This window comes from Anser anser, assembly GCF_964211835.1.
Source record: "Anser anser genome assembly, chromosome: 4".
Classification (NCBI taxonomy): domain Eukaryota; kingdom Metazoa; phylum Chordata; class Aves; order Anseriformes; family Anatidae; genus Anser; species Anser anser.
In genome coordinates, this window is record NC_139724.1 from 4176496 (window position 1) to 4202629 (window position 26134).

Genomic DNA, 26134 nt, shown 5'->3' on the forward strand with positions numbered 1-26134 from the left:
CCCTCTTTGGGACATAAACATTAATTTAGGAGTACCCTGGCTCTTTACTAGAACAGATTTCTTTTTTTCTTTTTTTTTTTTTTTAACCTCTTTAAAGACCGGCCATAAGTTAGCAAACCTGCCTCGGAGGGAAGTTTGAGAAAAACCCAACAGTTACAGAGGGAATCGGTGGTGCACTATCCGATTAGCAAAAGGGACTGCAAAAGGAATATGTTTGGAGATGTAAAACAAATTTTGGTTATGTGACCTTTGGGAAAACACAAAGGTCGGATCATTTATTTAATTTCCCTACCTTCTTGGGAGACCACTTTTTGCTTTAAAAAATCTGAAGTGCTACCACTGACATGCTAACAGGTTTTTGTATCATTTACAGTAACTGTTGTGGTTTTTTTTCGCCTTAATGACCATGGTCATTAAATTCTGACTGTTACGTTTAAATTGTTTAAAAACAGTTTTATTTCCTTCCTTTCGTTCATTTGTCCGTGTGCCCCGAGGAGCTGGATGTCAAATACTGCTCCATCCTGGCCAGGCCCGTTTTCCTTCTTAGAGTATCGTGTGTGCAGCCACTTCCATCCTAGCCCAGGTTCACATCCACGCGTTCTCTCCTTTGGGCACATCCCGTTTTAACAGGCCTTCTCTGACCAGGACGTGCGCCTCTTCGTGTGTACGTAACACTTTAACGTTACACTTGCTAATCCTCTAGCAACCTGGGTTCTTTATGCCGCGATGGAAAGTGAAATACTGCTAAGCAGTTTAGCATCCCGTCTAATTAGGTGAGGCGGTGACTAAGGGCAGGGAACAGCCTTGAGGGTGGAAGCAGAAGGAAAGACGCAAGCTCTTTGGCTGGGCAGAGCTGGCGGGTCCCGTCACCTCTAATGGGGTGCCTGCGCCAAGCGTGAAGTTTTAGGCAGGGGTGGAAAGCCAGAACAAGCCGTCATAACCATATTGCTGACAGGATATAGATAAGCCATATTAATACCGTGTACTTTGTACTGCCTTGTGCCGCTCCTGCTGCTTTATGCCTACCGTTGCAGGCTGGCTCAGGACTGCAAATAGGATGTTTGCAGTAAAAGCCCGGAAAACAGCCTGGCTATGGGATTAACTGAGGAAGGGGTGCTGGGGATCGCGTGGTGTTTGCCGTGCCCCTGCCCCATCGCCATTTCCACCACAGGTTTCGACAACGTCATCCTGACACTTGCATTTCATCTAAATTGGGTCCTGAGAGCTGTGACCATAATGAGAAAATTACTTCTTCTGGTTTTCCGTTGGCAGTATTTGTCAGGGTGTTTTACATTTACTTCTCAACTAAGCTTATCTGGGTTCAGACCAGCTTCCACCTTCCTTTATCTTTTCAACGGCCTGTTTTAAAGGTACTGATTTTACTGATCTCAAGTAGGCCGATTCTGGATTTAACGAGGAAGCTACAGGTCATGGCCAATGACATGTGAATGGTGATGGACTGAAAGTACTAGGAAATTTGTTAATGTATTACTCCGGGGACAGAAGCCTCCACTGGGAATAAAAAGCATGAAATTCTTACATAAGTAGCGGTGGAGTTTAGTTCATGAAAATGTCACTCAGTAATGATTACTTAGCCCTCTAACGCGTTCCCTGCTGGTGGATGGGTGGCACCAGTGGCAGCCCGTGGTGTCGTAAGGAGGCAGTGACGTGTAAACCTGCCTCGTGGCTACTCTGAACTTCTCCCTGTTGCAAGTTTTGAGCACTGCTGAAACACCCTTACGTTTTCTCCGACCTGCTACCCAGTTGGTAAAGAGGAGGAAAAACTATTAGGAAGCGTTCTGTGTTTTAGAGAGGTGGCTGAAAAGATTTTGGCAAGATTGCACCGTTTTTTCTGGTCTTTGCTAGTTTCCTGTCAGTCAAGAGTTAGGTCTGCACCTTCTCCATCGGTGTCCTTTGTCCTTCATCTCTCAGCAGCAGACGAAGGTCAGATATCCTGAGATTTTAGATACATCAAGCAGTCCTTGACATCATGCATCAAAAGGTACTGCAGGACAGCTCAGAGCAGGTAGATGTTCTCCAGGTGACCTGATTTTTCTTCACTGGTGGATAATGGAAAATATTCCTTCATTTCTTTCTCAGCCCAAAATGTACTTTTTTTGTGAGCTCCATTCTCTCCCACCCCCGCCATGGGTCAATAAATATTTACAAGGTTTGAAAGCAAGACACTTCACTCTGCAGCTCCATTGCTGGGATGTCACTGGTACCAATACCCCCTTTTAATCAGACCTAGGCCACAAAATGGCATCTCTGGCTTGCTCAGATCCCTCTCTCTGGGTCTAGGTCTTCAGATGGGGAGGAGTAGGCTGGAGAGTGTATATTCTATTTTTCTGTGCTTTTCAGGCATCCCCTCAGTTTGGCTTCCTCGAGGACAATTTAAATTTTGCCAGCACTGAAAGAGTTATGAAGTGATCCTGTCCAAAGGTGGTCATCGAGCCAGAGATATAAGGGCTTATTTGTACAGGACTCACGGCTGCCCTGTTTCTACAGTTACACGCTGCTCCAGAGGAGAATCTTGCGCGTCTCTTCTGGCTGGGAACCCTCTCAGGAAAATCAAAACGTTTTTTGTTTGTTTGTGTTGTGCAATCCACTGGCAGCTGTAGCAACATCATTTTGAGGTAGCGTTGCAGAAGGCTGGAAGGGAGCAACGTTTGCTGGAATGTCTTTTAGGACAGACAGACAAACAACACGCTGCTTGCTTGCAATCACTTCATTTTTCCTGTTTCATTTTGAACTACTTTTTCCTTTTTTTTTTTTCCCCCACTTCAGTATCTTTTGAGATCCAACAGTTACTATTTCCACAACTATTGCACTTGCAAAGGTAGCGAGACCTGACCCCACTGCGGTGCACAGGCATTCCTGCGGATGCAGGGGCAAAGGTAGTGTTAGTAAAGTATTCTTGCTGATGCGTTATTTCTAGTGTTGTGTTGGGTCCTGTTAAATAAATAAATATCTGCCCCCAGAGCGGTGACTCAAGCAGCAGTTGCCTATACAAATAACCCTCATGACTTGCTTAAGGGGTCTTCCTGCATCTGAAGGCCTTCCGTTGATGTACTACTTAAAGTATAAATGTATTAAATGTCATAGCCATTGATTCATTTGATCAGATAAAAAGATCAAATGAGTAAGGCGATACGGAAATCTTGTTATTTTCAGGCCGTGCCTCTATGACATACCTCCACGTGCATCATCCTTAACTGCTTCCAGGTGAGACCTGTGTACAGCGTGGCTTTAACTGGGAGAGATGTAGGTTAGTAGTCCCCGAGTTCACTTGTAGTTGAGTTTGTTTACTAGCTCCAGGTTTTTACTGTAGAGGCCAGAGTTAAAATTACATTGACGAAATTAGGAGTGAAAGTACTGTAGCTTTTCATCAGAGCTGCAGTGCCTGTGACCTGCATTGGTGTCCCTGCTCTCTGCCACCGCTTCAGCAATTGCCTGAAAGCCCCAGCAAATCCTGGAGAAACCCACGGTGGGCCCAACGAGACACTGTGCTGCTATTACCTCTGGTAACCACAGGTCTCTGCATTAATTTCCATTGCTGGGTAGTTTCTACTCCATGTCTGTGCTAGGTAAAAGCACACAGGTGACCACCATCACCCACCATCTCCACCAGGTGGTCCCCATTCAAAACACAGCATAGAAGTGGAGGAAATCTGGGACAGAGCCAGAGATGAAGCTGCTTTGCCTTCAGTGATAGCAAACTTTTCCAAACCCACAGTTTTGAAACTGTCTGGTGTCAAAACCCTCAGCTTGGGGGATTATTTTCTGAAGTGCTTTCCATTTGAGGCATAATTTTCTCTCATGACCATGCCGATACGGCAACGGGCACAGGACCCCAGTGGGAAGGCAGCTGTGGGAGAATAACAGCCCCTGCCCAGGCTTCGTTCCCCGACTCCCCTTCCTTTTGCCGCTGGCAGAGGGGGGTGCCTGGGGAGCTGCCCCAGCTGCAGGGGGAGCACAGCCCAGCAGGGCCCGTCACGAGGAGGCTGAAGGCCCGCGTGCTCCTTGAGAGGCAGGTTTTGGAGATCGGGGGGCCAGCTGATCATCACGCTGAGATGCGTCCCTGTTCACTCTCATAGCCCGATACGTCAAAGAGCATCATCGGTGAGTCACCTACCCGTGTGTCTGACTGTCATCCGTGCTGCTCTAAATATAAACGTCAAAGGATGTTTAGCTGTGGGAGTAAATCAGACCACCTTGGCGTGTTCCTATCGGACCGGTCTTCCTCTGCTACGTTTCCCACTTGCTCCGTTACGAGGGCTGGCATGGTCGATAGGAAGCGAGGGCAGAAGTGCAAATCAAGCCCAGGAGCACGGGTTGTGTTTCCATATACAGATCCGACACATCCACACGTTGCATCTCTTTGTGCTGTGCTGTCAGAGCTGAATTTAGGAAGAGGGAGAGAAAGGTTTGCTTTGACAGCGTTTCTGAAGTAGACACCCCGAGAGACTGCGAAGCGTTTTCGCACCCTTTTTTTGTACGTACAGAAGGTGTGATATTTAAACAAGCATCAGAGAGAAAGCAGCTTTGCCAAGGCTACCAGGCGCTGCTGGTGGACTGCAGATGTGGATGTGCTGTGTGATTTACACTGGTTTTGGCTGAAGCACTGCAATTAGGCTCTCAAGTTTGGAGTTTCAGTAGTAAACACGGTTGGCTGTAATTGTTTTTTGTTGAAAGCTGTGAGAAACGGGTAAGAAAAGCATCCTATCTGTCACCTTACAAAGCATCCTGCATTTTTCTTATCCTTTTTAGTAAAATCCATTATTTTACAAACGCAAATGAAATGCTGATGAAGAATGTCAAAAGAAAAACATCAGAAGCCTGAAATTGCCTGTTTCCTTGCCAGAAGCACTCTGCTCTGGCAACTGCAGTGTTGGTTTCTTTTTTTTTTTTTACCTGTTGTTCTCCCTTAACAGCCTATGATGCAGAAGTGGTAATGAATTTAAGAATGAGCTCTGCTGGTGCAAGGTATATATGTCTTGATAAAAAACGTTTCTAAAAACCTATAGAAGGTAAATAGAGGTGGATAACACTGCTTCACTTTACTGTGCCCCTGCTGAATGCTGTTATGGGGATAATCCTGTGTTATGTTTGTTATAGATCATTATGTTAAAAGATCAGCAAAGGTTGTCCTTTGAGTGTTCTTACAAGGTTTTTCCTTAACCATTAAGGAAAATGCTTTGGAAATATTGTATTTTATGGTATATACCTATGTCAGTTTACTCATGAGCGTCAGAGAACGCTACAATAATGACTCAGGCTGCTATTTTCAGGATAAATAAATGACAACAGTGCAGCTGGGCTGCATCCCCTCGTCAGAGGCACGGCAATATTCAGGGCTACCTCTCTTCGTGTCAGAGGTGCCAGGATGGCTCGTGCTGCTGTGCACAAGGCTCACCGCAAGGCCTCGGTCTGTCATTTTTGAATGCTGTGGTATTTTTAATACATACAGTATTTCACAAATCTTCTTCTTCTGCCTCCCTCTTCTCAATTAGGTTTCTTTTCCTTTTCTTCTTTCCTGTCTCCATTGCTCTTCTAATGAAGGATTTGAGCTTCTAAAAAGCACATCAGTGCACAAACCTCCGTCCGTCAGGATGCAATAAAACACAAAACCACTCTTCAGTGTTCACTGTAAAGGGAGAATCAGACATGGTGGCCTGTGGCCCCGATGATGACAATACTGCCTCTCCCTGCTGTGGGATTTTTGGAAGACGTGACCGAGGCTCTGTGCAGTGTGGGCAGCCCAAGTCCTCCGTCAGTGTGCCCCTGGGTGCAAGAAGGGTGCCTCACATTTTCAGCCTGTAGCTCCAAAATCTGCGTTCCCCTTTTTGCAGTGATCCCCAGACCGAGCAGAGCATCCTACAGCTTCTCTAGAAAATTCCCCTGCCTCCCTTTTGGGGGAACAAGCTGGCACCTTTAACTGCAAAACATGGAGTTGTATTCAGTATAGATAGTACTTAGTCCCCGAAGTCTGAAAATGTAGGAAGGTGGGAGACAACTGTGAGAAACAGAAATGCCAGGAAAATGTGGAGGATTTGGCAGCCTTGTCTTTATGTCTACCCTGCAGCACAGCGTTGACGACAAACACATGAATGTGCTAGCGTTGAAGCTACTGGATGCGAGTCTGCCACTGAGTTACTCTGGGGGATTTTTTTTTTTTCTTTGAAGTTTCAAGGTTTAGTTTTTTTGCTGGTGTTCTGCTCTGTTTAGTTTCTCTAAACTGTAGTAATGTAGTAACTGTAGATAGTAGTAATGACATGTTACAGTGCAGCCCACTCCCCGCGTGCAGCCAAACCTCGCGGCTGGCACCACCAGCACAGCGCTGTTTGCTGGGGGGATGCCTTTTGCCACCGCCGCAAACGGCGCTGAACTTGTTAGAAAGCTGGTAGAAGTGACCTCAAGTTTATCTGTTCTAGTTAAATGAGCTGTCGCTGTTGTAGCTGTGTAGCTGTTGACCTCATTCAACTGACTGAACGCCGGGAGTCTCCTCCTGTCCTGTAGCCCTTCAGTTTTGTCTTAGCAGCTGCGCAGTTCAGTATGAGCAAGTTTGGAGCGGTTCATCGCTACCCAACCTGGTTAGCAAACATTTACTCGCCTCCAGCCGCACCAAACTGCAGTTGTGCTATCAGATTAATGAATTCTTGAGAGTGTTTGTGTCTTTCTTTTGGGGATGCAGAAAGAACCAGCACCTCCTGGTGCAAAGCCATAGTCTGCTGATATTTGTGTATATAGTTAGAGCTTTTGTAGAGAAAAATGTGTTCCTAAATATATAGCCACCCAGTCAGGGCAGGCCACCTGCCTTAGAGCTGTGCATTAATGGTGTATTAAGTATTACTCAGTGTAATATAGTGATGTGTGGGAAGGAATCCCAGACTGAATCTATTTTTGACCTCTAATCTACAATGAGATCTACAATGAGTTACGGCACCAGAGTTCAAATGCTTGCTGATTATTGCTGAGCTGGGCTACTAGCAGGCAGTTTTAAAAATAAGGCTTGCAATTTTACCAGTATCACTGAAGTTCCTCTGCAGAGCCCTGCTTGATCTTTCAGCATATTCACTGGATTTCTTGAACTGACCATTGCAAGAGGGCAACTCCACTCAGCATCGTCGCAGCTCAATGGGGCTGTTGACCCCTCGCTGGTGGTGCTCCACTTCTCGTGGGTCTTTTCTTACTGGGTTGCGATGCTCAAGGTCTTTAAGTGTCTTCTTGGAGGAAACAATGGAAAAGAAAGTTGCCAGGTAGCACAAAATATGATATGACAATAGTGAATGAGCCACAAAAAAACAGTCAGTTGGTGCAGGTATTGACCGTGTTGTGTTTGTGGAGGTGTGTCTGGACAAAGGACCCGCGCGGGCTATGCTGTGTCTATAATCTTCACAGAAGAACAGTCTACACAAACTGGGACAGATGAGGAACCAAATTTGGCTCTCCTTTTCCAGGAGAACTACAGTTTTGCTTGCAGTAATACCTAGACCTACGTGCAGGCGTGTAGGTTGGTGCAGTAACAGGTGTTTCTACTGGGCTGCGGGAATGTCCTCAATAGTTTCCTTTCACAGAAATGCACGAGCACGCAGCAGTTATCTTCTGACTGTCTGGTACTAATGCAGCACTTGACAGGTGTTTTTTTTGTTTTTGTTTTGCAGGAAGAAATCATTCCTATTTTCAGCACTGTACGCTGCCTTTATATTTGGTGGTCGGCACCTAATGAACAAGCGAGCAAAATTTGAACTGCGGAAACCACTAGTGCTCTGGTCCATGAGCCTTGCCGTCTTCAGGTAGGCGTCTCTTCACACCCACGGCTTTTGACAGTAGTCCCTGAAAAAAGTTTTGGTTTCTTCAGATGCAACAGTAGTGCTAGTAAGGCAACGAGCTCACCCAGAAATGGACTTTTTTTAGTTCTGCTGTCCAGGGCTATGTCCTGATCCACTCCTGACCATTGAAATGGTCCTCCTTGGCTTGCTGGATCATACAGCATTAGAGAGGAGAGAAATCAATGATGTTGAAGAATAAAGTTTGGGAAAAAAAAAAGTGAGGACAGGAGAAAAAGCACATATCATTGCAGTAAATTTACCACACAAACTACAAATGGAAATAAACACATTAAGATGCTAGTCTTGTTCTCATGTGCTAGTTGGTATTAGGTTTATATGGTTGTATTTATGGAATATTTAGTCAAGACTCTGATCTCCGTTACAATGAGGTAAGCCTAGACCTCCCTGACTGAGATCAAAATCCGGCTTCTGGGTATTCCATCAGAAGCAAAGAGCTTATGAATATAGCAAAATGGTGGCTCAACAGGGAAAAGGCTGTGTTTTATCGCTGCACATCTCTCTAGTTCTGTGTTGCCCCTGTACCATCAGGTTCGATTCTTCTTAGTTCCTAAAGTCAGGAATAAAACCGACCAACCCAAATTCCACTTTATCTGCTTAATATGTTAATTTTTAACAAAACAGAACATCAACAAACAAATGAACAAATACTTTTAAAAATAACCTTTACAAACACACAAACTATTGATAAAATTTACAGTACACACAAGACCTGAAGATTATCATTCATTTCAATGCCTGTTGGGAGTGTAAGTTGTAGTTCACTCTACAGTATAGAAACCATTTGGAAACCATTATCAAACACTGATACCCAGATCATTTTCTAATACCTTTATAATAATTACTGACTATATTAGTTCACAGGTGCGTAATGCAGATTTGCTTACTGAGCAGCTGTGAATGTTGAATGAGTTTTTGCAGGAAGGGAACAGTTTGAGCTGAGAGTTGCTACAGAGCAAAATGAGGAATGGAGAAATTTGTTTCCTTTGCCTTGTTGTATTTATTTCCTTTCATGTCCAAAATTGTTCTGTCACACTGGCTCTTCCTAAAACTCGAACAAGGGGAAATAAAATGTATTTTAACTTGTCTCATTCAGCTAGGACATGCTACCAGTAGAATTTTAGACTATGTTGGCTTGATTTTAATAGTTCATAGATTCCTAAATATATATGTATATATATAATAGTGCTGACAAAACTTTGAGCATTCTGGATAACTTTGAGAGCAAGTTCTAATACTGAAAAAATGTATAATTTTTGTTTAGCGGCATTTGGTGCTGTGCTTCTGCCTTTGTGTCTAGTATAGTTTTGCTGTTAGTGTCCTGTACACAGTTGCCATCTTTCGCTGAATTTCAGCAAGTGTTGAATTGCTTCCCAGGTGGCATGTCATTTGTGTATCGCTTTGCAGAGTGATTTGTAGCCAGCTGGATTCCAAAGTATATATTCCAATTACGCTTTCCTGTTGAGCATAGCCACCAGAAAGCAGCTGACGTTTGCAAAGCAGTTGTAGTTTAATTCCCGATCTACAGGCAGGAAGCATGATTTCAGAACTGTCCTTTGCAGAGGGTCACTAGCATGATTTTTAAAACCACACTACTTTGGGGTGGCTCTGTGGCTGACGTGCTCGGTGTGGGGCTTTTAAGCAATTTCACTAATTAGTTACCTACCAAAGTCAAAGCAATGCGCTCATCAACAAACAGCAGCAATGTACACTACATTGTGAAAGTGCTGTGTAGGTGGACTGAAAACATTCAGACTGAATCAACACGTTCATTACTTGCAAACTGGAGTTTCCCATCAGAATCAAACGAAATATCCATCGCACGGCCTGCAGCAGCTGCTGAGGGAGTCTGGCTAAGATCTAAAACGTGGACATCATCTTTGTGAAGCTGCAAGCTGCCAGCATGAACCAACCACAGAAACCACCTTCTCCTGGCAGCACAGGCACCTGCACTGAGCTCTGCTTCTGAAGGTGAGAAGCGCTTACCAGGAGGGTGCAGCCTGGGAGAGATTCACCCCTGTGGGATTTGCTTCCTACATCAACTCAAGTCGTACTGCTCCAGGGATGTCCCTGAGCACTGCAGAGCTTTCACCCTTCCTTCTGCACATCAGAAAATGAGATGGCGGGGGTGGAAAGGAGATGGAGGAACCCTAAGTGTGAGACATTCAGACTACATGGAGCATTTAAGCTGCTGGATTTGCTTTTGGGGACCAGTGGATTATACGAATGGTGCAGCTGCACCTATAAAGTTGTGCTCTTCTGAGGGCATGGTGTTTACAGCAAGGCAGAGCATGAAACCTCCTTAGCTTCTGCAGTAACATGCAATCCCGTACAAAACCAACCCAAACACAAGACCCCTTCACATCTTAACTGGAAAAAAGAGGAAATGCACTTCCATTAAATTTTCAGAGAGAATTCAAAGAGAATTTTCATTAAAACCTGACATGGAAAGTTGCTATAAGAAGTGTTAATTGGAACATGTGTCTCCTGGCGTTTCACCATGGCTGTCCTTGCTAGGGCCAGCAGTCACTCCCAGCCTTACAGACTCTGGTAGCCAGCTCTACTAGACTTTGAATGCCATCAACTTCCCATGTAACTTAGGTGTTACTTTCCAAATAACCCTTTTTTTTTCTGGCTCCTCACATGACTAGGTCTTTCATTTACATATACTTAGTCTGAAAGACATTTCTGCTTCCTTTGAAGGTCCATTTGGATAGATTTATATGCTATTGTTCCACCTTCAGACTCACTATAGATCCAGGAAAATACTCCTCAGTTTTAAGTCTTCCCTGCTAGCTTTTGAAATTCTATGACATTTACAATACCTTTCAGAAATTGTAAGTATTGTGTCTGCCATGAATGGTTGTAATGAGGAAGAAAAACCTGCCTGGAGAGCCCTCAGTGTTCTATCTCAAGGTCAGAGTGAGTCTTTTTTTCAGAGTCCTTGTTTATCTCTCTTCTAACACTTTTACCATTTTACCTACTTCAGAAATCATCAGAAATAGTAACATTTAGCAGAGGCTGGAAAAATGTGTTCTGGACTTTAAAAAAAAGGGAAATTGCCTGCCAGGCAACGACCTGGCCCTCCTGCACAATGAATTCTGCCCGCCTTGCTTTTGCCAAGATCATTTAAATGTGGTAGCAGCTCTGGTAGGAAACTTGCCACGCCTGTACACAAACAAAACAACTACACCACCCTACCGAGCTTGCTGAGCATTCGGAGTGAGTTTTGTGTCAACACTGGCAGCCAGCAGGATTTGTGAGACAGAAAGGCAGCTTTATTTCCCTTTGGAAGCTATCAGCTAGTTTCGAACATTTTGTCTCTGGGATAGGGTTACTGCTGCTCCATGAATACCTCTGTAAAGGCAGCAACACTAAAGCTTGCTTTTCCCTTTGAAACCACTGTGAAAACACGATCTTTTAAGTCGTTTGTTGAGAAATTAGTTTGGGATATTTTGGGGGGTTGTTCTTTTTCCTGCTGGCAGGTTTGTTGAGCTGTTTCAGGCGCTGAAGATTCGTTGTGTGACATGACGTGGCTTTGTTTTTGTTTTTCCATTTTATACACGTTAATTAAGTGTTTGCACCCATCCTGTTGTGCACTGAGGTTCTGCTGGAGCAGCTCTGTGCTGTTCCATGGCAATGGGAGCCCCTTGTTAGGGAGCTGACACAAATGTTCCTTTCTCAGATTGGTAAGACCTCAAGCAAACTGTTGCTGATCCATCTACACATCAAAGTGACTGTCAGTTCTGTATTTCTGAATATTTCCAGCGGTTAAAAACCTGCAAAAACACAATGAATTTGAATTGCCAGTTCTATGTACGTGCCACTTTGAACATAAAGTTAGGGTCATTCATTGACACCAAAGAATTTCTTACTTAGAGCATATCAAAAGTGTCCTGCTGGCATCTCTAGGAATCAGCAGAGCTGCAACCAGGACTCTCGCAGGAGGATACAAAGTCATTAACTCATGTTTTCATTGCATCTCAGCTGGATTTGTGTAGCTCCTTTAATGGGCCTTAGAGCCTGTGTATGGGTAACATTGCCACCCAGGAGCTCACTCAGGGGAGCTCCTTCACACAAGGCAGCAGCATGGCACTGTTTTCACTCACTCTCCATCCTTAAAGGGCTGCCAACAGAAGAATCAGGGTCAGGGCACTAACTAATAATAGCAAAATGTTGTTTTCCCTAAGGAACATGATCACGTCGATAGAGGAGAGAAGGAAGCTAAAGCATCCAACGTGATGCTGCTGTATGTAGGGAGAAGCTAAACCTGACCATGACTGGTGCCGTGACAGGTGTGATTTGTCTTTGTCAAGCCTAAACCACACACTCATAATATTGTTATCATCATCTGAGATCATGCAGATTCCAGTCCAGCTTCAGCTGTACTTTGTAGCCACGGTGAAAATCAATTCACGTCAGCACAGGGTTTGCAGGTATCTTTCTTCTTGGGAAATACTTTGTCTCAGAGTAGTAGGAGTGGTATCAATGGCCACTAGCTGCTTGCCACAAAGCCTCAGAAGTGGAATATCTCAGCAGCAACATTTCTTGTATTCGAAAGAGAAAACCAGAAAGTCTCACTGGAAAAAGGTGACTCACTTTTCTTTCATGAGACTGCTGTAATGGGTTTGTTTCTGCAAGCACAGCAGCATTTTGTGGAACGGTGTGCACTTGTTCTGCAGAGAGCTCCCAACAACATAACCCAAAAGAAAAGAAAAGAAAAAGAAGACTGAACATAAGTTTATGAACAGGAGTCCAATTGCTTGGATTTGTGACTCTGAAATACATTCTAGTTATCATGCCTTATACATAAGAAAACTGATGAACGGTGATTCAAATTTATGTCCAGTCTCAAGGTCCGCCATTCACAGAGCCTCGCCATGGAGATTAAAACACAACTTAATTTCGTATGTTGCTGAGCAACCCCTCAAAATCTTAAAATATTCTGAAATTTTACATGGGTCCTGAAAGTACGTTCACAGAGAAAACGAACTAATGAAAGAGCAATATTTGCCAAATAGCATTAAGACTAATAAGTGGCATTTGAGGTGAATTATCTTCTCTCTCACACAGTTAAAAGCAAGAGAATGCCATATGAAGTATTCCCTATATTTGCAAAGCGCTGATGCATATTTTCAACAAGACGTGGTTCAGAACCCAAATTAATAAAGTGCTTAATATATACCTAACAATTTATTTCATTTGGGCCACGTTCACCGTTACAAGCTTGCCTGATTTTTTTATGCAACAGATATTGGATGCATCTTTTTAATTACCATTTTGGAGCAAAAGTTGAAAACTGGGTGAACAGCAGTTCAGAATGGTTGGAGAGAAACAAAAATCCCTTGGATGATACAGAACAGTTTAAGAAGAAAAAAATTTATTTTCTGTAAGCTAAACTGTAATCCCAGTAGGGAAATACAAACAGTGCTATTTAGGGTGAATTTATAAATTGCAAAGAAATGCTGGCTGGCATTAAAAATACAGCGTAGGGGTGATAAAAGCGTATGGACTAAGAGCAATAAAGTACTGTCAAGAAGACGTATGTCCAGTATGTACCTTATTTATTATAAGTAAGAAGAGCATCCCATGACAAATATCTTTATTCCCAGAATTGTGCTTGATGCCACGTGACAAAAAGATGCGCTCATCCTTTTCTGAAATCTCATCTTTTCGTTCGCTCTGCTGTTACAGCTGTGGCCTATGTTGTGTCTGTCAAAGTTACTTTGAATATAAAAAGTTTTTACTGTTTTTACCTTATCAGGCATGATTAAAAGTAAATCAGGGATTCACTGTGAGACCTGGCTGATGCTAGTTTAAAGGAGGTATGGATAGCATTGGCTAAACAATTCCTGTGGAAATCTCTTTTTTCAGTGCTAAGCTGGGCAGCCTTTCTTTAAAAAGTTCTCCTTTATTTTTTGTCTATTTGCTTTTTTGGGGATTTTTGTCGTCGTTGTTGCTGGAAAACGGAAGGCCTCAGCAAAGTAAATGCAGTGCATTGTTTGGAAACCAGCTTCTGCACTTGCTTGGCCCTATTCTGTCCGCTCTCTCAATCGGCGAGAGATCTGTCAGTCTGTTTGTCACCTTAAATGATATTTTTCCTGTGAAATCTTCCTGCTCCGGACCACAGGAGTGCCCTGCTCAAAGCACGGCCCCCTGGAAGCGGACTTCTCCTCTCAATTTTAAATTAAGGAGGGAACTGTACGAGGGAGAAAGGAGCCTCGGTGCCTGGCTTGTGTCCTCCCCGCTGCAGGTGGGGAAGAGGAGAAATCACCAGGGAACAGAAATCTCCGTGTGATGTCTTCTGAGTGAGTCCCCGACAGCTTATGCCTCTTGGATACAACGGGAATGAAGTGCTGAGAGGTGGGAACTCGCCCGGCCTAGCAAATCCAGCACTTCAGCCGTGGCTGGGTGCGTTAACAAACACAGGCAGAGCCGCACACGGATGTCAACCCGCAGTTTACCAAAGTCAGCACCATCCAACAAATTCAGCTGTTCCTCTAAGCAAATGTATTTACTGTTCAGCAGCTGCGGGCACCCGGAGATCTCAGCTTCTCTGGACGCTCACGGGAGCGCTGCTGCAGGGAGGACGGAGCGAATAAGGAAGACGAATGACTCCAGGCCTGCGACTGCCATTTAATTTATGGATCTGAGCAGCTCATTACAGCCATATTACAACTTTTAGCTTCTTTAAGCCTTCTTTATTCTGTCAAATGCTAGTCTTTATCTGTAACTTAGATTGAGTTTGATTTGTTATCTGCCTGTTTTACAGCTTTAGTGATTGCTAGCTCCATTGGTTGGCTTGATTCTCCGCTAAATCTTTTACTTTATTACATTTTGGCTTTATTTGCCCAGGATAATTTCAAACTCCTGAATACATACATTTCAATGCTATACATGATGGTTACTCTACCATCTTGATACATTTGATCCTGTAAGTATCTCTGAATTATCCTGCAGAAATAGATACGTCACTTTTTTTAGATTATCATTTAAATCACTGTAATATTACAGTTATTCTAGAATTTTCTTGAGATAATGTTTGATGCTGACAATAATTTTGGTAATGACACAGGAGCAAGTGCAAATGCCCCTGAAGCATTCATTAAGGATCGCTTAAGAGTTACACTGTGCCTATGAATCCTCATGGGCTGCTTTAGAAATCCTTAGATGGATTCCTTAATTCTTATGAGATTTTGCACCAAACACGGGGCTTAAGCTGAAAATTGATATATATTTTTTTATTTTTAGCAGTTTAGCCACAGTCCAAACTTGCTGAAATAAGTATCTAAGAACTAGGAAATGTTTCTTGACAGAAAATTACCTGCCCAAGTATACAGCCTTCACAGGATGCTGGGGCTCTTCAGCTCCAACAAGAGTCCAGTTATTATTTAGCGGTGGAAGAGTGAGTTATTGCTTGAGAAATGATAGGTTTCATCAAGAAATATTGTTCCTGCAAGTTCCTACCCCCTACGTGCCAGATGATCAGGGACTAGCGTCAGGTAACAGCACATGGAGGAGCACAAGAATGAATGGTGGGTAATTACTGTTGATTAGGTTGTAACCAACTCTTTGGAAGTCAGGTGAAATGCAGGGATGTGTGGGTAGAGCTGAAAAATTATTTTTCATTTGTTGCAAGAAAACAGTTACATGCTTTTCAGCAGTGTGTGGTTTCACTGGTGTCCCTGTGAGCAAATTTTGCTATTCTCTCATGGTTTTGGGGTGATGATTGAGTACCACTGCCCTTCAGGCTGACCACAGCTCCTTCTTTATCTCTTTAGCAAAGCCCAACGGGCCTTGCATAGCCGCTGGGTGCTCTGTGTAAGACTCTCCACCATTTTTTTAGTGTCAGCTGCTGTAAAGACCACTTGCAAGAGTCTGGTCCTGGCATTTGTTTTTCTGCTCTGCTTCCTTCCAGCAGCTCACAAAGTGTGGCTGCATAGTTTTCGTACTCTGCTCCTTGGGGTTGCCTGAATATAGCTAATCCCAGTCATAAAGAAGGCAGGTCCGGGGGATCAAACTGCATTTCCTGGAGGGGGAATTTGGGTTTGGTGAGGAGGGACTGGGAGACAGTAGCTGTGGCAGATTGATTTTTATCCACACATAAATAAGCCTGCTGAGTAGTAGTTGCAGCAATTGGCAGAGCTGTTGAGCTTGGCACTTTAGCAAGGGAGAATCAGATGGATTTTACTCTGCTGTGGTGTTAACGTGATTAAAATCTCCAGATGACAGTGTCCATTGATCTGGAGCCCTGCAGAGATGTCACTGTTTGGGATGCTTAGTGAGGTCCCTGGAGAGGGGAGGAAATTAGCCTTTTTTTTTTTTTTTTTTCCTTCCTAATTTTGTCAATAAAAAGGACAAAGAGATGGTTTTAGGAACCAGGTGAGATGTGACTAGGAAATGTGATGATGAGTGGGAACGGTTGAAGGGAGTGGCCCCACACAGAAGGATTTATTGCAGGGGAGAGAAAGAGACTGATGCAAGGAGCACAGTATCTGCCCTCACTTGAAACCATGGAGTGAGCTGTCACTTTAACATACCTCCAATTCCTCCATTCCCTCCCAGTAATTTATCACATGGGAAAGTGATAACCGCCCAGGCCTGTATGCATATGCTTATGGGTATATAAACTTGCACAGATGATATATTATTTCTTAGAGCCATGTAAAATATTTGCACAATTTTTAAATCAGTCTGAGCTGGCATGGCTTCAGGTTTTGGTCCCCACTGAAAACTCAAATGATTTGCATTGAAAAGCTTGCTGGAGAGACATCTGGATCAGATACAGTAGAAGGGTCTGAAATGCAAGGTTTGTGTGTTCAGTTCAGTGTTGGGGGGCAGAGATGGAAGTCTCTCAAATTTTGCTTTGGGATTTTGATAGGACCGAGCCCAAACCTCAAAGTATGCGTGAACTTATGCAAAGAAAATTCTTTTGCAAAAACCAGGGATAAAAACTGCAAAGATCAGCACAACTTCTGCTCACACACGTGGTACCGAGAGCTAGAGCACCCCATCATAATGCACTTTCAGTACGGCTGACCGCTAAGTTTTAGGGTAAGTGAGTGCCACGCTGAGACAAGCATATGTTATTCATCACCTCCTTTTCTTAATTTTTTTTTTAACAATACTGTGGATGGACCCCACCCTGAATGGGACTCCATCACCTTTAAGACGGGTGAGAGACTCTGTGGGTAAGCTGTGAGACCCATCTGTTCTCCATCCCAGTCAGGAGATGGGAGAGGCAGAGGAGCAGCAGGACAGTAGGACCTTAGAAGGAAGGTTTCATCAGTGGGACTTCGTGAGAGGACTATAGGTACCTTATAGCCTTTCAGATACGTGGACTAAAGGAAATGAGTTCTATGTTCTTCTTAAAGCATGAGACTAACACAAGTGTTCTTCAAAGGAAGGTTTCATAATCTTTGAAAACATGCTTTGTAGGATGTTCAGATGTCTTAGGAAAAAGGGACATCATGGGACCAAGGTGGTTTTTCCATTTTATTTTATTTTTTTTGTTCCTGCCAATTGCAAGAGAATAATTAATGGTCCCAAATGATTTTGTCAATAGGCTAGGCCTTGGAGAACACAGGTGCACAAGGGAGTTACTGTGCTCAAAATTATCTGCGGACAACAGAATAGTGGTAACCGAGCACAAGGACGTCTAAACACAGTTGCAAAGTAGTAAAGTATGGCAGCAGAAACCTCCTTTCTGATAGCGCAGTTTTACACTAAAATTTGGTTTTACACTAAAACCGCTATAGACAGAATAAGTGCATAAATTGTTACCATGGTTTATCAGCACCAGGGAGGAGTTGGTAACATTCTCATATCTGTGCCCAAAGTTAATTTAGTTAAAACAATATATGGCGAAATTATAGCTGGTGTATTTTTCTTCAGTGAAATGCAAACAACATAGATCAGAAACAAGTTCAACTTAGGTGCATGGTAACGTCATGATAGTTCTAAATCCCAAACGTACAAAAACCAAGCATTGCAGTCTTCTGCAAAATCCCAAGACTGACTTTAAAATAGAGAAATTTTCCTTTTACAGTGAGAGTTTCTCATCCATGCAGGTTGCTGCACCTGTGGTTGGCTCAATTATGTCTTCAGGCTTCTTCCTAGGCTTGGATAGAAGCATTTAGAAATGAGAGTCCCACAGTATCAGTTGCTGTTGCATGGGATTAAATATCTGCATTTTTGTAGTTTTATCAACTGAGGTCATTAGCAAAGGAAAACATGAATTTTTAAGAATGTCAGCAGTGATTTTTCCACCCCACTAGTGTGTTTTTTGTACCTGCCCCTGTCACAAAGAGTTGGGCATGGCTTGGGATCCACAGCAGGGGGGTGGTTTTAAATGCCTGATTTTCTTTTGGAGTTCACTGGTGCAAGTAAAGGAGTCAGCAAGGAGCATTAATACAAAACAATCACAATAATTAGAACAATGGCAGAAATTCCACAAGGGAAAAGAATCCCAATATTTTCTCCTACCACAGGGCAGGCTTCTGGGGCCTGGTCTTACATAAATTTGGGGGGCAAGACAGTGACAGAGAGATAGAAGTAGGGATGCTCTTAGAACTCATTCCATAGGCTCATGTTCTTTGCAGCTTGTGTCCAGCTGCATCAGATGAAATCCTCACTTGTATTTGTCTAGTATGCCAAGAGAAAACACAGGGAAAGCAGGAGTATGACTGAGTCTTTTGCAGACATGTATTGATTGCTCTTACCTGGTCTTCTGGGCAGGGCAGTGAGTAACATATCAGATGTGCAGGTGATGAAAATGCGAAGTTAAGAAGTGTGTGTCTAGAAACTGTATATCTTTTTTTTCTTTTTTTTTTCTATAAACCGTTTATCTTTAAAGATATAGGTATGCCTGAGGTAAATAAGACAGAGAGTAAGGGACTTGAAGGTTTAGAGAGTAACATTAAAAAGTGGAAAAAAAATCTATAGCAGGTCAGAAGACTTTCTCTGAAAACTGGAATGTTTAATGTTGATTTAATAATACTGTATTCACTGATACAAAGTGAGGTCACACCTCTCTCTGCTTTCATCAAATGGACCTCATGGACAAGGCACTGAACCACAACTTGTGATGTTGCACATCATTTCTTATCGTGGCTCAGGCAGAGAATTTTTTACAGGACATTTAAATTTCAGTCAGCCTTACCTCTTCAAAATGGGTCAATGCTTAGCCACCTTACAAGGCTGTTACAAGAGTAAACACCATTAAGGACTGTGAAATATTCACAATGCTAAGAGCCTTGGAGATGCCAACACAGGTAGAAGAAGCCTGGAGGAAGTTAGATCTGAACCTGAATTAGTTAAGAACAGCTTTGTCCATGATAGATCTTTACACGAGGACATCTGACGTAAAGCAATTGTTGGTCTAGATACTGTTGAGGCATTAGTAATTCTGGGATAGTCCAAACTGGTGGTGGTAAATCACTTGGCTGTTGAGAAGCAGACAAGACCAAAATTTTGGTACAGTAACAAGGAAGGTCTGTGCTGTGGAGAAAATGAAGATGACTTTTCATTACGAGCGGATTCAATGATGAGACAGGATCTTGTAGAAGATACCTAGAACAGTTCTGGGAGGTGAAACAGGGTTTGCAAGTGTTTGACAAGAACAGTCTCTGCAGGGTCAGGTCTCTCTTCATCACTAACCTTGGCATTGCTCAAAAGCAGTTCAGAAGTGTTGAAGGACAGCCTAATTATGTTAATTTTCTTTGCCATTTTTTCCAAAAATAAGTGTTGGACTAGGTCCATCAGCTGTAATTTGAACAAGTGTCTCTCTAGGATTTCAAGGTAACTGACTATTTAGAAGTCTTCTCTTTTAAATGCTTGTAAAATGATTCATTACATTAGAGTTAAGAGAGACCAAATATGTAGTCAGTATTATTATTTTTTGAACTTTTTTTATAATTTAGAAGAATACATTATCTCTGTGTATATCCTTCACTGACCAAGAGGCTGATTCATTTAACTGAAAACTGTAACCTTCAGTTCAACATACCTAGCAGAATATTTTTAATCACCAGGTGCAGACATACGAAGTTGTTTCTCCTAGTCAGTTATTAATGTATTGAAATAAATTGCAAAGATTTCATAGATGCTGTCCTTGTGCCATGTGGACCATTTAGGATGTTGGGTGCCAGATCCTTTTCTAGGCTTTTCTCTGAGATTAGAGAACATGTCCTATTGTGCTGACTTAGCCATGACTCTCACTAGCTCCTTGAGATCCAGATAAGATCCATTAATTCCACGCAGGCCACTGAACAGCAGCCAGAAGATCTCTCTCAGTCATTGCCCACGTTTCATTTGTAATTATCGATCGGTTTCTTACTGGATGGTTGCTCACTCTATTGTAAAAATACCAGGATTTTACAATCACAGATAGGCCTAAAGCAGCCTTATAGCATCTACACCTGTTTAAATACAAGAATACATTCCTGCAGTCATCCACTGAAGTTTAAGGGCAGTTAGTCAGGAAATGTATTTCTTGCTCAGCCTTTGCTTCCGTATTTCAGAAGGGTGGTATTTCTCAGCAGGTCTCACTGGTCTCCTCCCTGCATGGGAACGAGTGCCATTTCTGTCTGGCAGACTCTTGAAAGGTTATCGTCATGTTTTTAATTCTTCCCCCAGCCTTGAAACGGTCTGGCATGTTTACCCACAAAGGATTTGGGAACAATAGGCTTCAAATGGGCGCCCAGTCACCAGTGAAAACCAGTAGGTGCAGTCCCAGCCGTAATATCCTTTCCTTGTTTCGCACCACCCAGGTAACTGCTTTAACATGGAAATTCCCTTTTATTTTGGCTCAGCTTTAACAATAAATTACCCTCACTGCAGCCAGATGAAGAAAAAACATTTCATTTTTTTTTTATTTTTTTTTTTATTTTTTTTTTTTCACAGATTGAGGGCAGGCCCCTATAAACCTCCTGATTTAACTAGTAAAATTTTGTTTGAGGGTTTTCTGGTCTTTGACACAAAGACTAACAATTTCCCAGAACACTCTGCTCCTGCACGACCTGAAGCCAACATATAAAAACTAGCTAATATAAAAAAAATAACTCTGTGGCAGGCTTAGAAAAAAACTTTCCTTCTGCTGCTTTGCAAGACGCGTGGCCCCTTCAACATTTGCATCCTCATGAGGCACCTCAGTGTCTTTTGGGTCAGCCAAAGCTACTGTTCCTTTTCGCATGGCCAAAGCAGGTTTTCATGGGAAATCTCCCGCAAACAATTTAATCTCAGGCAACGTAAGCCTTTAGTTTTTAAGAAAGCTGTCACCCAGCCCTTTCCCTGCTGTGTCATCTGCTTGGTGGGTATCATTGATCGCCTGGTATGCTGGCACCATGTTTCATGAGACTACAGAAGGTGAGTGATTTGAAAGAATCTCACCCTTACCAAGTGGAGAGGAAAGCTCTATAAATACTCTCAACTATTAAAAAAAACATCCCGGTGATGCTGCAAAATTGCTTTCTCACAAACTTATTTTTAGGACCTAATCAAAGAGCACAAGAAGCAAACAGGGCTGAAAGATGTGAGCCCTTCCTCCACCTGGAGATGCAGCCACCTGGGCACATGCTGCTTGTTAATACCAGGGGGTCCTGAGGTTTTTGTCTGGTTCAGATTCAGGGGCAGCTGTCCAGCTGGGGAGTTAAGAATTCGTCTAATGAAGGTGGCTTCAGCTGTGTTTCATTTCAAGAAACTTAGTTCAGAAGGTTGCTTCTCTGGTAGGTGCTTTCTCTGTTTGTTTTATCCTGTATCTGTTTACATTTTATGTGTTTTCTGTTGCTCAGCTAAGCACAGAAAATATCTTTTGTTGTCTTGTACAGTAACTGACTCCTCTAGGTGTGTTTTCAGGCTGCCCTGGGCTGCCCACCTGAGGGGAGTCCGTGCACCCCATGCACGTCCTCCACACCACCAGCACTGCAGCGTGTTGCTGTTGTGTAAGGACGGCAGGTTTTCAGTCAGCGGGGCACAGAAAGGCCATTTGATTTTGTTAAGAGACCAGCTCCTTAGCAGCAGAAGGGGAACTCGATACGTCCAGCAAAGTACTCTTGCTGAACAGGACTGAAAGCTGAACGCAGCTTGTTATCACAAAGAAGGGTTAGAAAGCACCGCATTCTTCAGCGGGGCTGACCTTTGAACATCTCTTTTTAACACAGAATGCTTCCTCCGTAAATATTTTGCATGCTAAAACAAGAAAGAAAAAAAAAAGTGGCCTCCTTTTTTGTTCTCACTGTCACACGGTGCCAAAGAAGGGCTGGAACACCGGTGATGCCGGCGAGGAAGGCCTGCGCTGCTAGGCCTGGGTCTCCTCACTTCAGATGTCACAAGGGCCACATGCTCTCAGCCACCCCCCTGTGTGGGTAGGACATGGAGGTGACACCTGCAGGGACCCCGTGAGGCACCACAGGAGCAGGCAGACACAAATTCGGAGTTTGGCCTTCCCGCAGCAAGGCCTTGCACCTCTGGGTGCCAGGCCAGCACGGCCATGTGCAGCAGTGGGGACCAGGAGGGCCTTGCTTGGGAGTCCGTGTTGTAATTCCCTAATTTTGGGCAGCATGGCATGGTCTTGCTTGCCGTGGGCTCCCTGCTGCTCCCTGCTGGTGCCACATGATGGATTACAGCACAGGAGGGCACACTTTGGAAAACAAAAGACGACATTCCACTTTTGACACCAGGCTTTGCCTGAGTCTGCAGAGACAAGGCCGGTTCGCACAGAGCATTCGGTCAGCTTATTTGGGTTTTCTCAGACACAAACCTGAGCGAAAGGCTTCCACTGTGTGGTTATCACAGCACTAAAGTGCTTTCAGAAAATGATGTATTCTGTGCTGAACTTGAACTTGTCCATGGCTATGTGCTGAAAAATGCGGGCGTGGGCTTGTTTCTAGATGTGAAAGCAGAATATCAAAATGAGTAGGAAATCTGGGTAGGACATTACAGAACGCAATAATGCCATTGCTGTGGGATAAATGGAAGACTGCATTTCTTTAGCTTTCTTTGAATATTTTTTTTTTAAAGTTGCAGTCACATTCCCTGCTGATTGCTGCCGTGTTGATCCTGGGCAGGGGTGCCAGTAGCCAAGTGCAGGAATGTACCTGCATGAGGAGGAGCATGGCCAAGCCTGCCACAGTGACAGCCAGGTTTGGACAGAAGACTTGAACTACCTGCCGCCCTCTCAGGCTTTTGGAAAACACGTGCTTCACTCCCTTCTGACTTGGAGTAGTGGATAGCCTTCAGCTGCTAGTGCCTACTTTGTCCTCCTCTGCAACATCAGATAGCTCCTGACCCTCTGTTTCCCTCCTTCATAACTGCTGTCCTAACCCATATGTATGATGGGTTTTGAGGCCCTCATTTGAAACTGAGTTTGCGAGGAAAAAACTTTAGATTTTATCTTACTCACGGATATATTTTGATCACATTATAGACAGTAAAATATCAGTTGGGCGTTCATTAGTCTACCAGAGCAGCCACTGCCTGGAGGGAGGCGAATGTAGGACATTTTGAGTCTGAATAGATGAGAAAGCTGCATTAGCCAGTGCAGTTTGTTTCTGATCAGTCTCTCTAGTTGCAAAAGGCTGTAATTGTACAGTAATTCACTGCTACCTTATTTCTAAAATCCCTGCGGATGATTCGTGCGAGACAGACTGCTTTGGTAAGCAGTTCATTTCAATACCTCACAAAGGCTACAGCACAGAGCAGGGCGAGGACAAAATGAAGCAGAAGTGATTTACTGAGCAAGCCGTGTCATCACTCTGCTGCACATCATGTCTTTGCAAGATAGAAAGTTGTTGGTTGATCTTACCTTACAGAGCAAACAAGGTTAAGTGGCAGAGGCATAACAGGCAGCAATGTCTCTGCGTGTCCAAGGCATATTTGCAGACTTGTGTTCGATCTTTTTCTCTCTCCAGGGGCGTGTGCTTGTCGGCAAGTCGGTGTTTTGGTGTGCAGCACACCACATAAACAGCTATTTTCCCATGGCACGTATTTAGGTAGTTGAATCAGTTGCTTCCAGTATGCCACCCTTGTGAATTATGCTAAAACCTAACTTGTTCTTTACTGATAAAACTTTCAGACCAGATTGACTCACACCACGTAGAGAAGTAGCCAGAGCCACTTCTTCTGGAGTCATGGACCTAGAGGATGCCACCGTGCCATGAAATTACTCCTGCTGCAATTAGAAAAGTGTATGTGTGTGTGTGTGTGTGTGTGTGTGTGTACACTCCAAGGAGAGCTCTGCAGTTGTTGCTAAACAGAAAGACAGGAAGAGTTACATCCTTGCAGTCCCAAGGACAGCAGAGTGAAACTGTGCCAGCCCTACAAGGCGAATACTCTTCTGCTCGCATATCAGTCCAGATTAAGTCCACGGCCATCCACACTGAGTCACCTGCACTTAAGTCAATGTCTGCCTGTTGCTTGAACCAGTGCTCTTATCTGAGCATGTGCTCACGGCACAGAATTCTCTTTGGCTTTAAAACTTCAAAAATATATAGTATTTTAGAAGAGCAGTATAGTTTCTGTGCAAGCGAAGGCCCATTACTTGCAGCTATTTGATTTACTAATTTAAAATTTCCTATTTTTTTTCCCATTTTAATGTCAGCACTGAAGTATTTGCTAATGGGAGAACTAGGTTACCAGCTGTGTATCTTTAGCTATTCTGCCCAATCTTCCTCCACCCAGTTTTGCCACCACCCAAAATGCAAGAGCAAGCAGCAGCCTGCCCTGGCCAAGTTGAGGAGTTCACTGCCTCAGGAAGTGATCAGATCACATCTCCGTGAGGATCTCCTGTCTTCTTGGGAACGAGAAATGCAGCTCCTGGGAAAACACAACATGTGTGAAATGCTAAAGAGAAGACACAGAACAAGTTGCACCCAGTTTCAAAACTCCTACAGCAAGCTTGGGCACTCTGCACAGTGAGAAGGACTGATGCCAGAAAGACGTGAGAAAAGCATGCACAGACAGCATTTCTGGGAGGGAAAACCCCGCCGTGGAGAAGATGCACTACGGGCTGCGTAGATGCTCAGAATACTTCACTCTTTCTCTTCTCTGTGCAGGGCTGGATGAATCCAAAATCTGTATGTGAGAGACTGCAACTACTGTCTTGCCTAAGCATAACTAAGCATAATATATGCATAACTTTGGGCAGCGCTATTGGGAAACCCAGACTTACCTGAACTTCAGTAAACCTGTACCACAGCAGGATGTTTTTTTTTTAATTTACACATAGCAGAGGAGGACTTGGCTGGCAGGAGAGCCCACAAGCAAATACCACCATACAAACAGCAGCTAATAATAGTAGCTTCTTGGGAGAACTGAGCAATGTTGACTGTTGTCTGAATTTCTTGATGGCGCAGTCAGACCTGATGCAACAAAACGTGGTGCAGGAGCCAGGACATAACACTTGTCCCCATGCACAACATGGCTTTAGAGCCTCCTAGCGTGGTGCTCCACTCGCTTGCAGAGTACATGCAGTGGACAGGAGCAAGCAAAGGGCATTGCTTCTGCTACCAACAGTCAGGCTGGTTATATTAATAATGCAGATTTGGAAATCTAAATACTTTATGCAAATAAAATATTTGATCAATATATATTTGATCAATATATAAAATATTGATCAATAGTTTTTATGCTCAGCAGCTGTACTTGAACCATCTACTCTGACCGAGTAAGAATTGCCATAGACCACGACTCTGAGGCTGCCTTGATGATTTTAAAAACCATTTTTTAAAGAATACTGGCTTTACAAGACAAGGACAAGTGATAGAGAATCTGCAGCTTCAGATGAAGTGTTCCTTTTTTCACCTACTTTGCGTATTTGATAGCTTGCATTGTCCACACGTGTCAGCACACATCAGTGTCAGGTGGCTTGGTTGGCCTGCTGCCATGCGATACTCACAAAAGACACCGAGGCAGAGCAGGAACCAGAGAACTCGTGAGTAGGACAGGGCCACAGAGAAGTTAGAGGGGAGATAAGATGGAGCTGAGTAGAAGCAGAGGGACGTATGATATGGGCATAAAGATATACTCAGCCCCAGAGGAGCTTGGGCCTTTCTTTGCTCCATTTTTCTGAAAGTTTCTTGTTTCACCCAGTATTCATCATGATTTTTGAAGGCCAACCAAACCACAGTGTTAAATAATGGGCAAGCATGTTCTTGCTGTAGAACAGCAAGGCAATTACTTCTGCAAAGCACCTCACTGCTGAGACAGAAGCTCCTTACGTCAGCTGGATGTCTTTTGTTATCTGAACCTATCCCCTCTGTAATTGCACCAATTAGTATCACTGCAAA

General features: G+C 43.6%; 1 protein-coding gene across 3 annotated transcripts in view; it reads left to right on the forward strand.

Annotated features, from left to right (window-relative positions):
- ELOVL6 (ELOVL fatty acid elongase 6) overlaps positions 1-26134 on the forward strand; it is a 70210-nt gene that overhangs the window by 34417 nt on the left and 9659 nt on the right. For 2 of the 3 annotated variants that reach the window (XM_083834554.1, XM_083834553.1), the window contains one exon: positions 7665-7796. In XM_083834554.1, the coding sequence (XP_083690680.1) occupies positions 7726-7796 (71 nt within the window). In that variant the 5' untranslated portion in view covers positions 7665-7725. Of the gene's footprint in view, positions 1-3695; positions 4123-7664; positions 7797-26134 lie in introns of those variants that run through there. The other variant, XM_083834555.1, reaches the window with a different exon arrangement.